The sequence below is a fragment of the Ctenocephalides felis genome, unplaced genomic scaffold, assembly GCF_003426905.1.
Source record: "Ctenocephalides felis isolate EL2017-DRISC unplaced genomic scaffold, ASM342690v1 CF-g0.4_SCAFFOLD_01133, whole genome shotgun sequence".
In the NCBI taxonomy this organism is placed as follows: domain Eukaryota; kingdom Metazoa; phylum Arthropoda; class Insecta; order Siphonaptera; family Pulicidae; genus Ctenocephalides; species Ctenocephalides felis.
The window spans coordinates 701-24,357 of record NW_020537287.1 but is presented as its reverse complement, the minus strand read 5'-3'; the positions used below and the strand labels follow the sequence as shown (position 1 = coordinate 24,357).

At 28.7% G+C, this 23,657-nt stretch overlaps 3 protein-coding genes across 3 annotated transcripts; all 3 read left to right on the top strand.

Moving 5' to 3' along the window:
- Positions 1 to 446: 446 nt before the first annotated feature.
- On the top strand, positions 447 to 5,160 carry LOC113365587 (putative nuclease HARBI1). Its single transcript, XM_026607103.1, has 6 exons — positions 447 to 644; positions 3,720 to 3,786; positions 4,068 to 4,222; positions 4,279 to 4,584; positions 4,645 to 4,916; positions 4,992 to 5,160. The coding sequence occupies exons 1-6, from the start codon at positions 447 to 449 to the stop codon at positions 5,158 to 5,160; spliced, it is 1,167 nt and encodes a 388-aa protein (XP_026462888.1).
- Positions 5,161 to 7,939: 2,779 nt separating this feature from the next.
- Positions 7,940 to 18,907, top strand: LOC113365586 (transcription initiation factor TFIID subunit 2-like). Its single transcript, XM_026607102.1, has 4 exons — positions 7,940 to 8,068; positions 8,136 to 8,313; positions 8,385 to 8,654; positions 18,881 to 18,907. The coding sequence occupies exons 1-4, from the start codon at positions 7,947 to 7,949 to the stop codon at positions 18,905 to 18,907; spliced, it is 597 nt and encodes a 198-aa protein (XP_026462887.1). The 5' UTR covers positions 7,940 to 7,946.
- Positions 18,908 to 22,907: 4,000 nt separating this feature from the next.
- Positions 22,908 to 23,350, top strand: LOC113365588 (histone H1B-like; the record flags this gene model as incomplete). The annotated part of the gene is made up of 1 exon (XM_026607104.1): positions 22,908 to 23,350. A coding segment is annotated over exon 1 (443 nt), but the record flags the coding sequence as incomplete, so codon positions are not given.
- Between the last annotated feature and the right edge of the window lie 307 nt (positions 23,351 to 23,657).

Below are 23,657 nucleotides of genomic sequence, written 5' to 3'. Positions count from 1 at the left end.
AGGCGTTCTTGAGACGTACACAATATTTAATAATTTAAATAATTGCAGGTATAAGTTTGTTTAAAGATACCAATTTGGCCATCACAGTTTGAGGATTCTTTGCGTGTGAACAATCTAACATGGCGGCAATGTGGCCAACATTGACGATTTTTTTGACGTACAAAATAACTTTCTATTATTTACATTACATTAAAATAGACATTATACATAAATGGAGTAATTTATAAAAATAAAAGTATTTATAAAAATATTCCTGTTGAGATGATAAGATTGAAGATGATTATCAAAACATTTCTTTCTAAAATGTTACGACGGGAAAAATTCCTAACCTTATGCTGCAAGTATCACCTTAAATTAGTTAAATTTAATATCATTGATTAAAATACATGATTAATTAGTACACAACTGTTTTCTCTGTTATAATCAGGTATCTAATATATCTAATAATGTCAGAAGAAAAAACTACCTCGATTAAAATTGAACCACTAGAATATTCAGCAGAAGATCCTCAAAATGAAGAGGATATTAAGTCTGAATCTTGTTCAGAGAATGGAGAAACATGTCTGGAAAGATTTATGAATTCTAAAATAACTGTAGAGGAAGAAATCAAACAGGAATTAATGCAGGCTCCTATAAACCCTTTCGTATGCACAATATGTGATAATGCATTTGCTTAAGACACCATTTAGATCGACATATTATTGCTCATAACAGAGAACTGCCAATTCATGCCGGAGAACTTCTTTTGAAGTGCAAATATGCAACAGAGACTTCCATTCATCAAAAGGTTTGAAACGACATATGTACACTCATACAACATATTGCTCATAACAGAGAACAGCCAATTCATTCTGGAGAACTTGCTTGCAAATGCAATATATGTAACAGAAACTTTCGCTCACCAAAAGGTTTGAAACGACATATGTTCACTCATATTGGAAAACAGCAACATATCTGCAAAATATGTGATAAAACATTCACACGATTGATTCGATTAGAGAAACACATGCTTATTCATTCTGAAGATCTTCCTTATAACTGTGGAATATGTAACAACTATTTTGTTCCGTATATAGTTTAAAACAAGGATGAGCAACCCGCGGCCCGCGGGCCGCATGCGGCCCGCCGGAGGTTTTTCTGCGGCCCGCCAAGCATTTTTCAACTACAGATTATTTTTCTAGATATTTTATCAAATACAGCTGTAAAGGCTAATTTTGATATCAGTCAAATACTGGTAAAAACTGTTAAAATAGCATTTCCTAATAAAATAAATATTAATTTAAGCATTAGTTAACAATATTGCAAGAAAAATTGAGAACTTGTCGCGAGATTTAAATCATTATTTTTGGATATGAAAAAACAATTGTAGTAATTTCGTCATTTAGGTAATAAAGACTAATATCTTTTGCAGTATCTTGTGTTTTACATTTCATTTTCAGGAAACGAAAATGTGAACAAATTTTAATTGTAATTCCAAATATTCAAAGCTAACAAAACAGCTGTTCTCATGTATATGTTTTCTTCGCCATTTACCATGCAAATTAGTACAGATTTAGAAAATGTATTTTTTCAGTAAACATCGCAATTTTTTATAAATCTCATGTCAGCCCTAAGAAATTTTCGCTTTTGAAAAAAAATCCAAATCAAATTATATTTTTGAAAGTACGTATGTGTGCAAACAATTACACAGATCCACAAAAGAAAAGTCGCTGGATAATAATTCATTCATTCAGAAAAAATGCTAAAAAATGCCAGTTTTTAGATGTGATTCTTGTGGCAATTTTTAATTTTGCTGCAATTACATTATTTCCGCGCTCAGTCAACAAATCTTTTGACTTAATTTTAGTTCAGACTTTTGAGTTTATGAAAAAGCTTCAATTTTATTTTAAAAGAAAAAGCAATTTATTTTTATCATGGGTTGTAAGAACGTAACACTTTTTTTAAATTTTGTTCTTTATTTTAATTTTATTAATGCGGAATGGAAAACTACATACAACTCCAAATTTTCTTTATTTTATAATATTCATTTTAGTAGTTCAATCATTTTTTATTTAGCTCGTTAATCAATCAATTAACTAATATCGCCTTTTTTGTGAACGTTTTTAATAAAAATTTGATCAAGAATTTTCTGAGTTAATAAAAAAGGTTGAATTTATCCGTTCTATTCGCTGCAAAATTTTAAAAACAATTCTTAGATATTGGCAACGAAATGGTTACCTCCGATAAAACCAACTGATTTGCAGGCTTATCCTACCGTACGTATATTTTCCGATGTGCATTAGAAGTACATAGTTTTTGAATGTTTTGCAGAAAGAGCAATTCTAGCAAAAAAAATTAGAAATTTAACATTATAATCTGAAGATAAAACTGTTTTTGAGAGAAAACTGATTTTTTTTCAGAGTTATTGAAATTTTACTCGTTTTGCTATGCATAGCATAACCTAATTATGTATTGTAGTATTTTAGCGTTGTAGCGGGTAAATTATCAATGTAATTTGTGTTAGCTGTCCCTTTTATTTATATATCACATATTTATACATTCAAAATTTGTTAGTCATTTCTAATACTAATGATTTTCTAAAATATTTCCTGTGGCTAAACGTTTGCCGGGTCAGCTAGTATATATATATATAAATTACGTGCGGCCCGCCATAAAATTTTAAAACCAAATTGGCCCGCGGGTTAAAAAGGTTGCTCGCCCTTGGTTTAAAAAAACATATGACTAATCATTCTGGAAATTTTCTTCAGAAATGTGGAATATGCAATAAATCATTAGCACAATCTGATGCTTTAAATGCACACAAGTTTATCAATTCTAGAGAATTTCCTTATCAATGTGAAACATGTAGCAAATCTCTTCATGCATCAAAAACTTTAAATAACCATAAAGCTCAAAAATATAAAGTACCTATATGAGAAGAGACACTTGGGTGCTCATGTGAAAGCCAGTGAAATATTTATAAACGGTTATTTCTGTAAACCTGCTCTAATTATTGTGATTATTCTAGTATTGTTTAAATTGATGTACACATTTATATATTGATCATAAGCTTTTAGGACATACAAGCACTTGGTTGTGCATTATAATTAATTTAATTGCAGATTTTTTAGTGATATCAGTTCATGCAACTTGCCTCAAGGCAAAATGCTACTTACATCTAGTAGTTTTAGTTAAATTATATATCGATTTTATTAGCAATAATATGTTATTTAATGTCTCTTACTGTGATTGTTAATTTTAAATTTGCCTCATTTACAAATTTTCGTTATATTGTTCTTGTGTTGGCAGCATGTATACATTACGATTTTCATTGTTATGGGGTTCGTTCCATCCGAGCAAATCTGACAGTCCGAAACTGTTTCAAACTAGATCAAACTCTTTCTGATTTTTCATGGCAGTTGGCAATGGTTTGGTTTGAATACATCCAACGCGTTCGAACTCGGAGTTCACTCGATTGTATTCGGTGGTTTTCGGTACAAATCGGAATTCGTTTGCGGGTTATTTACGGCCGTTCATCGTTCGATGTTTGATCACAGATAAGGAATAAGTTTTTAAAAAGTTTTTATAATATTAAAATATTATAAGTTTTTTTATAATATTAAAATAGTGTTTAGTCGAATTCAGAACTTTAGAACAGTTTTCAGTTTTTTAATTTAGTTAGTATAGTGCAATTTTTATTTAAAATGAGTGATGATGAATTTTTTTACGATTTTAAAAAGTACGAGGACGACGATGATTTAGATTTATTAAAGTTTGTGGATGTTGAAAGAAATAAGGGTTATCTTGGTAAGTAAAATGCAATCTGTTACTAAAATATTTTATTATATTTATTATAACATTACAAAATTAATTATAATATTACAAAATAATATTATAAAATAAAAATAATATTACAATAATATATTATTGTAATATTATTTTTATTTTATAATATTATTTTTATTTTATAATATTATTTTGTAATATTATTTTTAACTATTAATAAATCAATCACTATCATAAATATGTTAAGTGATTACTCAATAATTTGTTCAATGTGGCTATAGACAATAATCTTATTTTGGCAGACAAAGTGGTTCCATTGTATGACGAGGCACAGTTTATGGAACACTTTAGAGTTAGCAGAAATGTTTGTAAACAAATATCTGACCGATATAAAGCAAGTGCAATCTACAATTTAAATACATATAGAATATATGGAAAAATAAGTGCTTTACATCAGGTGCGGCATAAATTTGTGGTTGTTCTAAAAAAAATTATAATTAAATAAAATTTTAGGTGCAGATTTTTTTGTGGTTTGCGGGACATGAAAGTGCCAGCTACAGGGATGTCAGTGATCGTTTTGATATCACTTTAAGTTCTTTGCATAGAATAATTCGAAGAGTTACTTCTTTTCTAAGTTGTATCAGTTCTGAATTTATAAAGTGGCCAAATCATGAAGAAAAGTTATTGATTGCTGAAGGATTTTTACAAAAAGGATTTCCTAATGTAATTGGAGTAATCGATGGGTGCCACATACGAATAAACACACCTGCAAAGGATTCAAGATCTTTTTTAAACCGAAAAGGATACTGTTCCATAAATGTGCGGTAACTTTGTTTATATACTAAAATTTCGAAACATGTTCTAATTTATTTTTTTCAGATGCAAGCTGTTTGTGATGATCAGAACAAAATTATTGATGTTTTTATTGGATGTCCTGGTTCAGTACATGATGCCAGAGTATTCAGAAGATCGAATTTGGGTTTAAATTTAAATCGAAAATGTGGTCGATATTTTTTATTAGGAGACGCAGCCTACCCGCTGAAAACAAATTTAATGACACCATTTCGAAATATTAATTCTCTAACGCAAACCCAGAAAAATTTTAATAAAAAACTTAACAGTGCTCGAAGTACTATTGAACATACATTTGGGTTATTAAAACAAAATTTTAGGCAACTCTATCATTTAAAAATAAAAAACATACATTTTATTTGCCATTTTATAAGAGCATGCTGTGTTTTACACAATTGGAGCATAAAAGAAAGTTTTGAATGTTTGCAGAGAAGCCAAAATCTTTCTCGCTTGAACATTGAGTCTTCGGTTGAAGATGAAGTTAATGCCGAAGAAATAAATGCCCGATTGCTTCGCGATCAGATAGCAGCTGCTTTACTATAAATAATTATAAAATATCAAGAGGATTCATCATTTCATAAATAGTCGTAATGAATACAGAAGAAATTGAAAATAACATTTTAAAAATATTCAAAATGTTCTTTCATATTAGACATCTGGTATTTCACTAGTTTAATGTGTTATATAATGAAATAATTTGTACTTAATAATTAATAATATATTCAAAAAATCATATCATGGTGTAATAATTAATATAAAAATAATTAATTTATACATCTCCATATTTATTTCTTAAAATTGCTAATTTCTCTCTTTCTATCTCTAATATTTCTCTATAAAATTTTCTTTTATCGTCTCTGATTTCTTGTAACGTAGTCCTTCTTCTTCTGATCCGCCTTGCTCTAGCAACAGTTGATGGCTCAATATCAAAATCTGATTCTGACGAGTCATCATCTGCTGCTGTTGCAATAGCAGATCGTGAAGGCCCAGTTTGTAGCATCACATCCGAAACGTTATTTTCATTTTCTGAATTCAATAGGCAGATAGGGTTTGTGCTTTGCGCCCTATTGAAAATTTCATTGAAATCTTCTAAATATTCAAAGGTTGACCGCCGTGGATCTGTTAAAATAATTATTAATATGTGGAAAAAACACTAAGATGTTCACTGCCAAACATGCTTATTACCGGATTCATTTCTATCAATGACTAATTTATAACTTCTTAGTAGAACCCTCCATCTATTTTCCACGTTATTTTCTTTAAAGCTTGTGCCAAATTCCTCATTAATATTTTCGCTGATTTTCTTCCACATCTCTTTCTTGTTTCGTACATTCAGCGAAAGCAATTGAGGTACGTATAATTTATAATAATTTATCAAGGATTTGGTCCGTTCTATGGTCCAGACCGTATCCTGCGGATCACGTACCTGTACATCTGGCATTATCAAAAATTCTTCCAATTCTTCAAAATAATAGCAAATTTATTCAAACTTAGATATTAAAAATGTTTATAATTTTTAATTTAATTTATAAATACCTCTCTCCATTTTTATAGTCAACTAAATCTATATTAAAAATATATAGAATAAAAATAAATTTATGAACGTTTTCATCAACTATCTTGTACACTATAATAATGAGAAATACCACCTTAAATAATAAAAAACTCGTTTTGTACAAAAAAATGTTTTTCTTTACCTAAAGATTAATCATTTCCACTTTCACATAATTTTCCCTTTTACCGTTTTTTATTGCATTAAATTCCAACAACTATTTTCTTTAATTTGAATAATTTTCAGCATTAACTTGTAACATTTTACAGATCATATTCTAATAATAATAATAATTATTATTATATATAATAATAATTATTATTTTCATACATAAATATAAGTTTAATATATATATATATATATATATATATATATAAAACACATTCAAATAAAATATAACTTAATTATATCAATTAATTTGCTTTTTAATATTTCCTAGTTATATATCGTTATGTCGCTTTAAAATAATATTCTACAATATTTGCACTCCTGTAAATTCATTAAATTTTTATTGTTCTATTTGAGATTAAATAACATTATATTTTAATCGTATTAAATTACGGAGTTTCTGTTTGTGCCGGGTACATTGTCTAGGATGATAGTTTCAAACTCATCGGACTGCTTGATGGAACGCATTACTGACAATCCGAAACAGTTTGGAATCCGAAATTTTGGATGGAACAGAAAAAAGTGTTCTGCGCATGCGCGGACAGTTCCGGACTGTCAGATTGGCTCGGATGGAACGAACTCATGACATGACAGAATTGGCATCACTGGAAGGCTTTTGATATCAACATTCAACAAGACGTTTGTAACCTAGAAGCAAACTTTGCAATAATAATGTTTAATAAATTTATTTTTTAATATTAAATTTGTATATTTAAGTTTTAATTTAGTCAAAAATGAAGAATGAACGTTCAGTGGATAATTCCAGACCGTTTAAATTATAAGTAGTCTATCAAGTTTTCATTTGCAGGTGTTTAGATATATAAATTCATTAAAAATATTTATTTTACAGCTCATCAAATATTAAGTTTGACTGGTATTAGCTTCGAGAGGAAGAGCATAATTGTAAATATTAAATACAAATAATTTTCACTTTATTTTATCAAACTACAAAAATTTGTGTACTCATTTTTATAATAGGGCTTCGTGGAATTGACAATAGTACCTTTGAAAGACAATTTGAGAAGCATTAAACTAAATGCTAAGCAATGTAGAATTTATAGAGTCACATTAGGCGATTGTGAGGCTACTTTTCAATATTTTGATCCCTTTTTGGATATCTGCAAAAATGATTCAAAGACGTAAGTTGTTCTATGTTTTTACCCATAATTATCAATTTCTACTAGTAGGATTGTTGATAAATATCCTTTCTATTACCAGGAGGTCTTTGGAGGTATTTTCCAAGTGTCACTTAGCGGCTGCTCAAAATATAGATCCTGATTGTAATGCAGGAGAATTATTTATCAATGTGTCCCATGAAGCAAGCCATCTCATTGGTGAAGGTAGAGGTTTAAGAGTTGGAATAGAATTTTCTTTAGAGCAACCTCAAGGTGGCTTGCATTTTGTTGTGCCTGAAACTGAAGGCACCATGGAAGAGGTTTGTGAAAGAAAATCACAATATAACTGGCAGTATTTTTATGATTGTTTTTTTTGGAGGGCAGCTCATATGTACACCTATGCACATGAAAACTCATCAAGACTCTGGTTTCCTTGCGTGTATTCTTATGCAGAGCCTTGTACTTGGAGTCTTGAGTTTACTGTTGACGCAGCAATGACAGCTGTCTCTTGTGGTGATCTTGTAGAAATTACTATGACGCCTGATATGAGGAGGAAGACTTACCATTATGTTTTAAATACTCCTGCTTGTGCTCCTAATATTGCTTTAGCTGTTGGGTATGGACTAGATATATCAATATTGTATTATTTATCAATAACTTTGTGCTTTTTTTTTTCATACTAGACCTTTTGAAACTTATGTGGACCCCCATATGCACGAAGTGACCCACTTTTGTCTACCACAACTAATGCCATTATTGAAGAACTCTGTTCGATATATGCATGAAGCTTTTGAGTTTTATGAGGAAACTTTAGCTACAAGATATCCATATCCTTGTTATAAGCAAGTTTTTGTTGATGAGGTGAATAAAGTTTCTTTAGAATTTAATTTAATTCATAGATTGTAAAATAAATCCCCTTTTATTCTTTTTAGACTGTTCAAGATGTAGCTGCCTACACTACCATGAGCATTCTGAGTACTCATTTGCTTCATTCCATAGCTATAATTGATCAAACTTATATAACCAGGAAAGCAATGTCTCAAGCAATAGCTGAACAATTCTTTGGCTGCTTCATTACTATGCAGAGCTGGTCTGACACCTGGCTCAATAAAGGAATTGCTGAATATCTATGTGGGTTGTACTCGAAGAAATGTTTTGGAAATAATGATTACAGAGAGTGGGTTAGACAGGAATTGTTGGATGTAAGTAACAGATTATATTGTCATATTACTTTGATGTATTATTTTACATTGTTGGTGTAATGAAAAAAAAACAAGTGCATGTCAGATTGAATTTTACGGTTTATTAATATTGCATGAAAAGCTTACAAAAGTGTACAGATAATTAAATAATTGCTTACAAAAAACCATACATAATCGAGACTCTAATGTGCGTTTGTGGAATCAAAAAAATGTCTTACATTTCAATCAAGATATAGAAGCGAATATGGAATCGGACAGTAAACCATCAGAAATCCCAAAACTACGAAAGACCGTTATTGGATCCAGCAAATACAGCAAGATACCTCGCGAAGAAGGTCGGACCAATATGTTTACATCGGAAAAGGTCTCGCTGCGTTCAACTTCATCAGTTTCTGACTCAAGACAGGAAGTAATATCATCTAGTAATAGTGCATCTACAAGCCTCACTCAACCACATTCTGATGTCAAGAAACCTCCTAATTCATGGCAAGTAGTGAATTTCAAAAAAAGAAAAACTTCATTTGAACCATTAGGAATAGATGTCAAAATTCAAAACAGATTTTCGGCCCTTTCAACAATAGAAACAGCTAATGATGACATCTCAGTTAAACCGGCTCCAGTCAGTAAGCCCCCTCCAATATTTATTTACGGAGTTGACGATATTAATGTTATGTCTAATCAATTAAATGAAATAATTCCGCACGATCAATATTTCCTGAGAAGTTTAGCTAACAATACATTTAAAATTCTATGTAATTCTGTCGACCATTTTCGAACTTTATCCAGACATCTAAAAGAAACTAATGCCGTATATCATACATATCAATTGAAAGAAGAGAAGGCTTATAGGGTTGTTCTTAGAAATGTACACTTTTCAACAAGCACAGATGCAATTAAATTAGAACTATTAAAACAGGGTCATGTCGTACGTAATATCCTAAATATTAGACATAGAATAACAAAAGAACCTCTTAATATGTTTTTTGTTGATCTGGAACCAAATAGAAATAACAAAAACATTTATAACATTTATAAATTATTCAACTGCATAATACGCGTCGAACCACCGAGAAAGTCCAACAACATTATACAATGCTCTCGCTGTCAACTCTTTAATCACACCAAAAAATACTGCAATAGACCATTTGCTTGCCTAAAATGCGGAGACAATCATAATACAAATTTTAAAGAATCGTCTTGGCCGATGGTCATCGCAAATCTAATCGCGGCCTCTCCTTAGCAAATTTTATTTAAAAAAGAAATTTAGAAACGGTCCGGCCGGTCTTTACCAGAAACTAATGAGAAAGAATGAAAGATATTGGTTGGGAATAATATATTTCGAACTGTTTTTCGGCTCACACGTACTCACGCAAATTTGGTTTATTTATTTATTTATTTATTCATTCATTCATAAGCAAGCCGTAATCAATAAGAGATATTATTTCAGGCTCTTGTGAAGCTTATTCATAATTAGTATTAAACGGATAGTAATTTTATAATAATCATAATAGCTGCACGAATTTCGCCTCTGAAAAAAAGCATTCGAACATTAAATACAATGTTCATCATCAAGTCATCATATTAGTCTATTTGACCACCAGTTAAGCTCAAAATTTTTGCACAAGGTTGAAAGTTACTCATTTCATTTGGTTCTCTTTTGGAAAGTTACTTGGCTTGAAGCACTTTACCCCATGCATACACTAGTTAAGTTTTTTTTTTCTAGATCTCCGCGAATTGCTGGACCTGCATTTCTAAATTAACTAAAGTTAATTCATCATTCCTCATCATCTCATACAAGTAAAATGTTTTTTGAATTATTCGGAAATCGGTCTCTGCAATTATTTCAAAAACTGAATAGCAATTTTTGCACTTGTTTTAAAGGCTGGACATGCCTTTGCCTAAAACTAATCACAACGTCTTATCATTGGGAATCGAACATAAATACATACACATACATGAATTTATTTTAAAGTATTCCAAAATGTTCAGAAGTTTTTAAAACGTGAATATATGCAAAAAAATTCATTTTCGATTCTTTTGCAATTACTATAATTTTCCTTACACAATGTTAGAAATTCTATCTAAGTAATTTAAAAAAAATATATAAAAACACACACATGAATTTATTTTAAGGTATTTCAAAATGTTTAGAAGTTTCTGAAACGTGAATATATGTAAAAAATTTCATTTTCAATTCTTTTGCAATTGGCAATATTAGAAATTACATCTAAGTCTCTCTATTAAAAAGGGCGCCTGGTCACATAAGGCAGAGGGCGACAGAAAGCTTAATCCGCAAATAACAATTAAAAAAAAAAAAAGATGATGAACCATATAAATCTAATACATGAAGTATTTTACTATAAAATATATATTGAACACCATTTTGTTGTAAATTCTGCATATTTATCCTGAAAATAAATTACGAGTAGTCATAAAAAATATTCTTATGCCGTAAAATACCGTAAAATATCAGCAGAGTTAAATCCATATATTTCAGGCTTTATAGAATGTCATATAAACATCTTATTAGTTAACAAATGCATATATAGATGAATTTTAACTTTCGAATATTGTGTCTAATATTTCTCGTAATTCCTGTAACATTTTCATTTAATGTTGATATATGTAGATATTAATTACATATAATACTTGCATAAATACTTGCAAATATAAAATGAAATTAATCATATATTAGAAAAAAATTAAACAGATGTATATTTAAATGTATTTAAAAAAATGATTTTAATAAAAAAGAAATTAGACGAAAAAAATCTCTGAAAGTTTTAGCTCTTAATATTAACTTTTAGACGATGCGCAATTCAATCAAAGTTTGTATGGAAAGAGCATGAAACAATTTTTGAAAATTTAAAAAAAATGTTTTAGGTATAACTTAGCGACAAATGAATGAGTTTTATTCATTCATTTGTTCGCTAAATTACATTTAAAAAACATTTTTAAAATTTTTGAAAATTTTTCCATGTTCTTGCCATACTAAGTTTGATTGAATTGCGCTCTATCTAAACGTTAATATTAAGAGCTAAAACTTTCAGAGAATTGTTTTTTATCTATTTGGAACCATTTGAGCCCCTGGGAGCAAGGAAATTCGAAAATGACCATTTTAAGGACCACCCTAATATATATATATATATATATATATATATATATATATATATTTATTTATTTTCTCCTGAATTCAATTTAAACATTTTTCTATATTTATAAAATCCTGGTAAATTTGTATCATTTGGTTTTCTATTTCCTTTAACTTTGCAGTAAATTATTATTATATATAAAGATGTTGTTTATTACAATAATAAGTTCCATCAGACAAATGATTAATTTAATGAATCTAAAAACAAATAAAAAATATTAGAAACATTCTTATGGTATAAAATAAAAAATTAAAAAAAGAGTTCTAAAAATATGCAATGAATTTAAAAAAAAAACAGTAAAATGATACAAAATAATAATAATATAAATAGAATTTAGATAAAGAGTTAAAATTAAAATTTGTAATAAGAAATTTGATATATTTTTAGCAAAACCAAAAAATTAAATAATATCCATATGTGATGATAATATTTTGCATTTGATCTCTATATATATTATATCAATATATACAAATTGCAATTAAATTGTATACAAAATACTGATGATAATTTATAGATATTGAAATAAATTTATCTTATTATATTTGAATTCAAATATAAATTTATGAATTTAAGAAATTTGCTGCAAATTTTTGTACTTGAAGTTCTCTGTTAAAAAATCAATATAAAAATAACTTAGATACAATATATTTTAACAATTATTGCACAATTATTAATAATTTCGTTTGCTTTATCATTATAATTAAATGCTTATATGAAAAATATAAATTTGTTCAAGTATTAATAATATAAATGTCTCCATATGATTTTCTTGAGATTTACCACTTAATATATATAAATTATAACTGGTATAAATATTAGTATACTAATATTTATAACAGTTATAATTTTTAAAACATGTACAAATATTTAGTAATAAAAGTATCAATTTAAAATTATTTTTGTTAATATACTTGTATACAAACTTTTAATTTTTGGAATGGTCTCAAAATGTTAAAAAAGTTGTAAATTTGTTGTCTATACATTTATTTTAACAAAAATGTTGATATACTTACTTGCAATTTATATTGCCAAAATAATATTGAAACTCTCATAATATACTTTTATAATAATTTGTAGAGATTTTGCCTTTATCTTCAATTAAATATAAATTACAACAAATTTTCTGGAAATTTATGTCATAATCTCTATTAGATCATTTATTATGTGAATCTAAAAATAAATCAGATACACATAGAGACATTAATATATAATAAAATATTAATAAATTTTATTGCTAAAATTATAAAATAATTTCAAAATAGATAAAAAGTACTTGTATAAATTATATATTCATCAAGTTACTACAAAATTTTGTAATTAACTTAAGTTTAATTATTTAGCATTTTTATAACAAAATGAGGTGCCTATAGTATTCTAATTAATTTTCTAAAATTATTTGTAGAGTTTTTGCTAAATCTTTTATATTAAAGTGTAAAGTTTAAACAATTTGCAATAAATTCTAGAACATGATGAAATTTATCTAAGGATAATTTTAGTGTAATCTATAATTAAAGTATATTCATATTTATTGCAACAATTTATCTAACTGTTGGTTTATAGAGTGTTAAATTTGTTTAAAAACTTGCATTGGATTGTTCAAAATATAAATTTAACCAGTGAGCACAAATGTTTACATATTTACCTTTTATATTATGAATAAAATGCTAAAACTTTATGAAATTGCCCAAAATGCTTTCACATTATCTTTATTTAAGAATAAAGTTTGCTAGAAATTTGTTGGTGCACAAGATAAAATTATTCTAGTGGAATGAAGAATCTAAAATTAAATTTAACACATTAAATATATTGTAATAAATTGCTAATGATTTTTATTACATCAATGTATATAATATAATGACACTGTTAATTCATAGAGACATTTGGAAATTGACTGAAAGTGTTAAAAATCAAACTAGAAAATATATCTTTATAAAATTCATATATGTTATATACTTATTTAGATATTACCAAAAACAATAAATCCAAAAGTGAATTCTATACATTTGAGATATAATATTATAAAATTATTAATTCTGCTCTAACAATATAACTTTGTTGATGAAAACACTGTGAATGTTATACAAAAGTCTTTATAATGAATAAAATAGTAAATATATTTCTATTAAAAATAATATTTGCAACAGTACATCAAAATTTAATAAATAAAGATATCAAAATATTTTTTAATATACACCTAAGTCTGTTTTTACACGGAGATTGGTTCCAGAAGAAGCCGTGTAAAAAAAAAAAACGTGTAAAAAAAGACATTGATCTTATACAAAAATGGGTGATTTGTCCTACTCTCTAAAACCTATTAAAATTAGTGAAAAACAAGAATTTTTAAGAACAAGAATTTATGTTTATTTTAGTTAGTGCTATTCACATTTGCTTTGACCAGTAAAAATTGTTTGCACGCGCTAAAGGGGAATTCACTTGAATCTTTAAGCTAGTGTTCGCAAACTATCGATACTATCGATGATTTCAGGCTTTTTTCTTTCATAAATACTTCTTTGTGATATAAACATACATCGCAAAAATCAAATTTGACAAAAAAATTTAAGTACATAAAATTTCAAATCGTGCTAAATGGAATAAAATCGTGTAATTAGTTGGTTTGGTATTTAGCCTTGAGGCAAGTTACATGAACTTCCCGAAATGTGTAAATAATCGACTTAATCAAAAAAAATGTGTAAATAATATACTTCATTAATCCTACTTTAAAAAAAACGATAATAATTTTAGCAAACTTTGACGAATTTTTATAATTAAACTACATGTCGTTAGGCCGTAATATTACAGTAAGTTCTATAAGACCATGATGTATATCGCCAAAAAAAATTCCATGAAAATCGGCTTAAATTTTTTTTTCAACAGTTAATTACAAGAAAACGGCTCGGTAGATTTTCACCTAAAATTAATCAGTACCATTCCCAACTAATATCTTTCGAACAGTTTTTGATATTTTAAAATCGGTTCGGTAGGATGAGCTTAAATGTCGACGAAAATTTAACACTTTTTTTCAACAGTTAATTACAAGAAAACGGCTCGGTAGATTTTCACCTAAAATTAATCAGTACCATTCCCAACTAATATCTTTGGAACAGTTTTTGATTTTTTAAAATCGTTCGGTAGGATGAGCTTAAATGCGGATGAAAAGTTTTTTTCAAATTACAAAGAAACGGCTTGGCAGATCGTTGCACAAAACTGACAAACGATAGTCCTCACCGAAATACATCAAATGGCTTTTAAATATCTAAAATCGGTTCAGGCGTTTTTGAGAAAACGTCGATCAAAAGTCTAATTTTGACAAATGCCAAAAAGACCATACTGATTTTTGCAAACTTTGACGAATTTTTAAAGCTGAACCAGTTGTCGTAGGGCCGTAATATTTTAGTATGATCTAGAAGACTATGGTATCTATCGCCAAAAAAATAATCATAAAAATCGTCGAAATTTTTTTTTTAAAACTTTATTACAAGAAAACGGCCCGGCCGATCTCTACCAAAAACTAATCAGCACGATTCCCAACCAATATCTTTCGAACGGTTTTTGAATTTTCAAAATCGATTCAGAATTGCGGGCTAAAACGTAGACGAAAAATTTTTCACTTTTCTGCCATTTATGAAGAAACGGCTTGGCCGATCGTCGCACAAAACTGACAAACAATAGTTCTCGTTGAGATACATCGAATGGCTTTTAAATTTTTGAAATCGGTCCAGCCGTTTTCGAGAAAACGTCGATTTACGGCAAAAAATCTGTTCACATACACACACACACACACACACACACACACACATACTTTTTCCAAATTTGGTCTCATTCGATTCAGAATGGCTTGAAACGTCGAGAAAACATAAAATTAGCGAATCGGGTTTTTTGATGAAAACATAAACTTCTCCTTCGGGAAGTTAAAAAAATTAAAAATATTCAATTTTCAGACCGTGTTATATCAAAACCGTGTACAAAAAGACCGTGTAAAAACAGACTTAGGTGTACATCTATTGCAATACAATATTTGTAACAAAACATTTTGTTTATTTTAAGAATTGTCTCAAAATGGTAAAAACACTTTTGAATTTGTTGTTTAAAAAATGTATATTTATCTAGTGTTTATATATACTTACATGATATATTGTTAAAAAGTTGATGACAGTATAATAACATACTTTAATAATTTGCATAGAGATTTTAGCCTTGATTTTCAATTAAATATAAATTCCAACAGTAAATTTATGCACTTGTTGATATCTGTTTGAAAATCCACTAAATCATCTTGATGAATATTTATTTATACTTAGACATTGTTAGGCAAAATTTCTGACATTATTCCAATTCAAATGTAAAACTTTTGTTAATTTTTAGCATTTGTTGAAGTTTATCTTGTAAGTGCAATGTGATGCAAATAAACCTAAATTAGATAAAATATTATTAATTAATTAATTTAAAGCAAAACATCATTATTTACAATTACAATCTATCTAAACAATAACACTGTTCATTTGTAGAGTGTTTAAATTGGGTAAAAATATTAACAATACCTTGTATTTGCTTTGTAGAAAACTAAGTTACAATCCAGTGTTTACAAATGTCCATTTATGTAGTAAATAAGATGATGAATAGTATTAATGATAATTGTATCACCTTATTCTGATTTAAATGCACAATTCAAACTTTTGTATTTAATAATCTATATCTAATAATGTAGTGGATCTAAAAATACACTAAAGACAATATATTATTTTAATATTTTATACAACAATAACTCTGTTTGTATATAGAGTGATTAAATGGTTTTAAAATTATAAAACTACCTTTGCATGTTGTCTATAACAATACAATTTTATCCAGTATTAACAATTATCCATTTAAGTGATATTTACACGGTTGAAAATATGTTGCAAAGTTCTTCAGTTTGTAGATGAATAATTTGTAGAGATTGTGCTAAATCTTTCTGCAGTTCCTTTGGGGCTTTATTAGTTTTAAATTACTATACAATCTTGTATAAATTATAACCAATCAACTAAATTTATAAGTGTATAACAGTTTATATATAATACAAGTACCTTATGCATTTTATCATCTGTATTGAAACTGCACATTTTACACAAAGGGTTTTGTATGAATAGCATTCAAATTTGTTTTGTAGACATCATGCAAAATCTTGTTGTACAAATAGAGCTCTCATAATCCATTTATTTGATGCAAAAGTTGCTGTAGATCTTCCTTGAGCAAGTACTCCATATAAGTCTTGACACCTTGACAGGAATTTTGGTTATGCTTCAAAGTTTTGAATCCAAATCATAAACAAAGTGATTTGGAATATTGTAAATAGCACCACATGTGAAATTGTATATTGTTATTACCTTGTAGAACTTTTATAGTAGAGTGACCCTTTTTTCTGGGTTATAAACAATATTTGTGCATATGGTTTTGTGTAAGTGAATTCCAATCTAGAACAATAAAGTGTGCATGGTTATAACACGATTGCAAAGTATTTGATATTATAAATACATTGTGTATATATTCTGTAGTGTGTGAATACTTATTTAGTTGATACATTGTCGAAAAACAGTGTAAAAGGTTCCATACAAAGTCGAGTCTTTTGTGCATGTTGCATTGGCCGCTGACAATTCACATTTAATACATTGTTGCACTCGGAGATTATTTTTATCAATATCGCAGTGGAGATTCTAAACAAATCAAATAAATAAATATAAAAATATAAATATAAAATAAATACGTATATAAATATGATTAGGTGAAATTTAATACTTAGCCTAATTTTTTTCGTATGTGATGTTGGCGACAATGGCCAACTTCACATTGTATATATAGAGTATATGCGTTCGTGCGCTGACAATTGGGAACGACTTCCGCCCTTGTCATTCGCACAAAGATTGTCAAAAAATTTGCATAGTTCGCTCAGTAGTGTAGTGTTATAAGTGCTTGTGATTACCAATAAAAAGGTAAATATACTTACAACAATATACAAAGCTCTTTTGTTGCATTTATGATACAATTCTGTATTATTTTACGGAGTTTTGCGCAAAATGCTTGCGCAAATTATGGCCGGCCGACCACCAACCATCCTATATCCGAATAATAACAACGATCACGCTTCGACAGTAACAAATAAACAAAGTCTTAATGATTTGCATTAAATATACACATTCTTTTTACATTTTCTTTCGTATTTTTTCGAAATTTTCAACAAATTAATAAATTTTTAAGATGGCTGCCGCCGTACAGTAACGATCGACTATGTTCGAATTCAAAATGGAGACGATCGTTTGTTTATCATTCGAATTATTTGATTTTATGTACGATATAATTATTATATGTTATCGTAGCATTATTATTAATACTTTTTTGATTTATTTAGGAATTTTGAAAACCGGAGTCCAAAGTTTGATAACCACTGGATATCGGCAATAGTTGTTGCATATAGATATGGAGCGTCAACAGAGTCATACCAAACGTAAATATATTTCGATTGTATTTTTATTTATTCGTTTCGTTTTCACTATAATGATTTCTATGATTTTTTTAAATTTTATTCATTTTTTGTAATTTTACATTTTATTTATTTTATAATTTTATTGTTTCTAATTATTCATTTAGAAATTTTAATGAAATTATAAGATCATTACAATTTATTTTATTAAAATTTTAAAATAATTGAGATGAATATTTTCCAGAAATTATTAAAATTATAGAAATTATTAAAATATAAATAATAAAAGAAATTTAGTAATCATATCAAATATTTTAAAGTTTGAAATTTATTTTAAGTTTTTTTTAAACTTTTTTTCTAAACTAATTGGTTTGGTATTTAGCCTTAAGGCAAGTTACATGAACTTCCCGATATGTGTAATTAATTGACCTAATCAATACAAACTAAATTAAATTATGAGTGATTAAAAGTATTCCGAGTGGATTTATTACACAGAATATAAATAATAACAATAGTTATAAATATTATATACATGATGATTGACACGATGCTGTTGTTGTTAATTCCAGTCTTCCTTGCATAGAGTTTATGAATTTGTTCTTGATCTTCTTTAATTTTAGATAGCTCATTTACTTGAATTGACTTGATTGCAATTGGTTCGGATGATTTTGAAATATTGTAGTTTAAATTAAATCTTGGTAAAATTATAGCTTTTCCTTCTATTGAAGATTCCATATTATAGTAATTTTTATTGTCGATACTGAATTCGCATTGATGGGTTAGTTTCAAAATAAAATTTCCTTTAATAAATTTTGTTTCTTCTTGATGATTGCAAGACATATCAATTCTTGATACATGAACTTCCCGATATGTGTAAATAATCGACTTAATCAAAAAAAATGTGTAAATAATATACTTCATCAATCCTACTTTAAAAAAAAACGATAATAATTTTAGCAAACTTTGACGAATTTTTAAAATTAAACTACTTGTCGTTAGGCCGTAATATTACAGTAAGTTCTATAAGACCATGATGTATATCGCCAAAAAAAATTCCATGAAAATCAGTTAATTACAAGAAAACGGCTCGGTAGATTTTCACCTAAAATTAATCAGCATCATTCCCAACTAATATCTTTCGAACAGTTTTTGATTTTTTAAAATCGGTTCGGTAGGATGAGCTTAAATGTGGACGAAAAGTTCAACACTTTTTTTCAAATTACAAAGAAACGGCTTGGCAGATCGTTGCACAAAACTGACAAACGATAGTCCTCACCGAAATACATCAAATGGCTTTTAAATTTCTAAAATCGGTTCAGGCGTTTTTGAGAAAACGTCGATCAAAAGTCTAATTTTGACAAATGCCAAAAAGACCATACTGATTTTTGCAAACTTTGACGAATTTTTAAAGCTGAACCAGTTGTCGTAGGGCCGTAATATTTTAGTATGATCTAGAAGACTATGGTATCTATCGTCAAAAAAATAATCATAAAAATCGTCGAAATTTTTTTTTAAAACTTTATTACAAGAAAACGGCCCGGCCGATCTCTACCAAAAACTAATCAGCACGATTCCCAACCAATATCTTTCGAACGGTTTTTGAATTTTCAAAATCGATTCATAACTGCGGGCTAAAACGTGGACGAAAGAGTTTTCACTTCTCTGCTATTTACGAAGAAACGGTTTGGCCGATCGTCGCACAAAACTGACAAACAATAGTCCTCATCGAGATACATCGAATGGCTTTTAAATTTTTGAAATCGGTCCAGCCGTTTTTGAGAAAACGGCGATTTACGGCAAAAAATCTGTTGGTGCACACGCACACACACACCACACACACCACACACACACACACACACACATACTTTTTCCAAATTTGGTCTCATTCGATTCAGAATGGCTTGAAACGTCGAGAAAACATAAAATTAGCGAATCGGATTTTTTGATGAAAACATAAACTTCTCCTTCGGGAAGTTAAAAATATAGTGTGCATCATTTTTTGCTCTATGATATTGTGTGAAATGTTAACCTGAACCTCATTACATGTTTCGATGTGAGTGTTGTCTACTTGTAATAATTTTATTATGCATTCGTCATTATTTGATAGGATATGTTTAATATTGCAGAAATATATTTTTGAAACTGCTCTGCAATCTGCATCATCAAATTGATAGTTATTATTGCCAATTTTAAGGAAAGGTTTAGGTGGAATAATGACTCTATTTTCGGTATTTGGAATTGGAAACAATTTATAATGTTTATAAGTTTGGAGTAGATTTTATTATCATCCGTATAATAATATTGAATTTTTAATAAATTGTAATGTTTGTGAAGATTACTATCGCCTATGGAAAATGGTAGTGAATCTGTACTGTATAAATGCTTTATAGTATTAATCATAAAATTCAGATTATCTAATTTTATTATTGAATTATGAATTAAATTCATTTTAGCTAAATCTATTTATATTTTTATGTCACTTAAAATAATTGTCATCAATATAACTAAACTATAAATAATTTCTTCTAAACTATCTGGTTTATGAAAAGTGTCTTTATATTTTTTGCAAATTCTTAAAATAGCATTTTTCTCTTCGAGATTCATGTGGTCAGTCCGTATTAGGTTTTCAATATCGGAAAAATCTATATTTGAGTCAGATACAAAAATTATAAAATTCTATTTCATTTGTGAGTTCTACTTGTAAAGGTTTGGTTAATGTTAAGTTAATTTCGTTTTCTGTTAGGTTAGGAATTTCAACTATGGCTTCATTGTTTTTTGCTAATGTTACGGTATCTGGAATGAAACAATTTGGAAAATTTTGCCTTGTAATTAGAATTTCACCTTCTTTAATGTTAACTGGGACTTTACATTTTTGAATGCATCTTTCTGGTATCTGTTGACTAAAAAGTATTTTTGCCGGACTTTTAAATAATGTAAGTTTAAATTAGTATTGGGTAACACTATCAACCCATTATTTAAATCTATTATTGCCTTCAATTTTTTAAGATTATCAATACCTAATAACCCATTGAAGGTTTCATGAAATTTAAAAAGATGGAATGGCAGGTTTTCATTACCTTTGAACTCTTTAAAACTCGGAATATTACATGCAAAATTTCCTTTGTGTGTTGCTGAAGCAGTTTTTATTGTACAAGGGTCAGAGTAAATAAAATTTTTGAAATATTTGTTAGCGATTTCTGGACAAATGAAAGATTTTGTGGAGCCTGAGTCAATAAGAAATTTCATATTTGGATTTTGGATTTGTATGTATGAGAGTTGATATGTTACTTGAATATAATGAGCGATATTTTAGAAAAACTAACGATTGAAATAAATCATGCTTTTGATGATATGTTGGGGATGAATTTAGCTATCATGTGAATCCATTGTAAGCGAATCCAGCGAATTATTTAAAATAAAAGCGCTGGATTTAATTTTTTACAAATAATTTTCATTTTTGTAAAATTTTCAAATATTATTGTTTTCTCCTCGGTCCTACACTTTTCAAATATAGTTTTAATACATCAAAAGTAGCCAAACGTAACCATTTTTAACTTCCCGTAGGGCAAGTTATAGTAATCGCAAAAAAATCGAAAATGAAATTTTTTATATATCTTTACGTTTCAGAGGTTTCTGAACATTTTGGCATACCTTAGAAAAAATGGATGTATGTGTGTGTATGTATGTGCGGATACAAATTTTCGTCGACGATTTCGGGAACACGGATCAACCGATTTGAATAATTCAAAAAGCATTCGATTCGTATTGATAAGAAGACGTGCTGATTAGTTTTGGCAAAGGCAGCTCCAGCCGTTCCAAAGATACAAGGCAAAAAGTGCCGAAAACGGTAATTCAGTTTTTAAGAGAACGGAGCGTCCGAATTTAATAATTCAAAAAACATTTGACTTGTATTGACAAGATGTAGAATTGATCAAATTTTCATGAAGGCAGGTCTAGCGGTTTCGGAGATCTAATGAAAAAAGCAAAAAAAAAAATGCCATTCGGCGGTTAAAAATGATCATTTGACATATGCACCTCAAATTATCAGATATTTTTTATAGAGATTTCAACAATAAGTATATTTTTTTTACATTTCTATGGGTTCCGTACCAATGCTTATGCGTTAGACGGCGGCGCGGCACTTGCGAGCTTTGACATTTTGTCTCTATGCAGTTCAAGCAGTGCTGCGATTGCTTTGAATAAAAGTACAGAATTTCCAAAATATGTCAAAATGAAGAAAACTTTTTCAAAAAATTTTTTTGTTTCCAAAAAAAAATTTTTTTTCTCAAAAAAAATTTTTTTTTTTTTCAAATAAATTTTTTTTTTCAAAAGAAAGTAATTTTTTATCAAATTACAGTTTCTCAGTTTCTCAAAATCTATTTCTTCGAAGTAAAATTTTTTCAAAAATGTCAATCGTTTTTAAAAAATAATAATTTTTGGTACGGGAAGTTCCAGCAATTTGCCTTAAGGCACGATGCCCTAATTGCCTTAAGACAGAATTCCACTTACAGCTAGTTTTACTATAATGTCAGATAACGCTTTATCCGCGTCGCCGGTGGGAACCGCTGCGCCAGCTACAGCATCGTCGAGTGAAGCCGTCCCATCGAAGAAAAGCGAGTGAGGGCGCCCTATCCTCCCATATACGTAATGGTCAACGACGCCATAGCAAGCCTGAAAAAACGCGGAGGATCGTCGCTGCAGGCGATCAAGAAATATATGTCGGCCAATTATAAAATCGACGCCGAGAAAAAATCAACATACATCAGAAAGTATTTAATGTCGGCAGTTGAAATGGGAACACTCATTCATACGAGAGGCAACGGTGCTTCGGGTTCGTATAAACTTGCCGCTAGACAGAGGGGCGGCGAAAGCGGTGTTTCGGCTGGAAAAGCTAGGACCGCTAAGAAGCCAGCGATAAAAATAAAATCGAAGACAGCAAAGTCGAAGGGCGCCGCCAAACCTGCTTCGTCCCTTAAAAAGAAGTCTGCATCCGCAGCGGGCACATTAAAAAAGTCGTCGGCGAAACCTAAGACGACAGTCGGTAAGAACAAGACCATATACGTGTTTATCTATGAACAAGACCATTTAGGGTAAGTCGACGAAAGCCTCATCGGCCAAGGCAACGAGCAATAATAAGAAGATTATCTTTTAATATACGTAAATTCGCTTTTTTTCATCTTTTAATACATACTTTATTTAAGGCTTTATTATTTATATGTTCAGGAATGATTATTCATTTGATACAATTAATTTTAATTTATTAATTTTTTTTTTATTTTATTTTAGAATTGGGTTAACTGTATACTATTCTTTTCGATTAAGAAGAATGTTATTTTTTAATTCTTTTGATTATTTTAGTTTAAATTTTTTAAATGATGATTTAATAAAATAATTAAA

Bases quoted from the DNA above. Each gene is read 5' to 3' on its own strand.
- LOC113365587 (XM_026607103.1), top strand. From the start codon at position 447: ATGTCAGAAGAAAAAACTACCTCGATTAAAATTGAACCACTAGAATAT. The intron at 3,787-4,067 runs GTAAGTAAAATG...TTATTTTGGCAG, and splicing joins AAGAAATAAGGGTTATCTTG to ACAAAGTGGTTCCATTGTAT. The intron at 4,585-4,644 runs GTGCGGTAACTT...TATTTTTTTCAG, and splicing joins AAGGATACTGTTCCATAAAT to ATGCAAGCTGTTTGTGATGA.
- LOC113365586 (XM_026607102.1), top strand. From the start codon at position 7,947: ATGACAGCTGTCTCTTGTGGTGATCTTGTAGAAATTACTATGACGCCT. The intron at 8,069-8,135 runs GTATGGACTAGA...TTTTCATACTAG, and splicing joins AATATTGCTTTAGCTGTTGG to ACCTTTTGAAACTTATGTGG. The intron at 8,655-18,880 runs GTAAGTAACAGA...CTTTAATTTTAG, and splicing joins TTAGACAGGAATTGTTGGAT to ATAGCTCATTTACTTGAATT.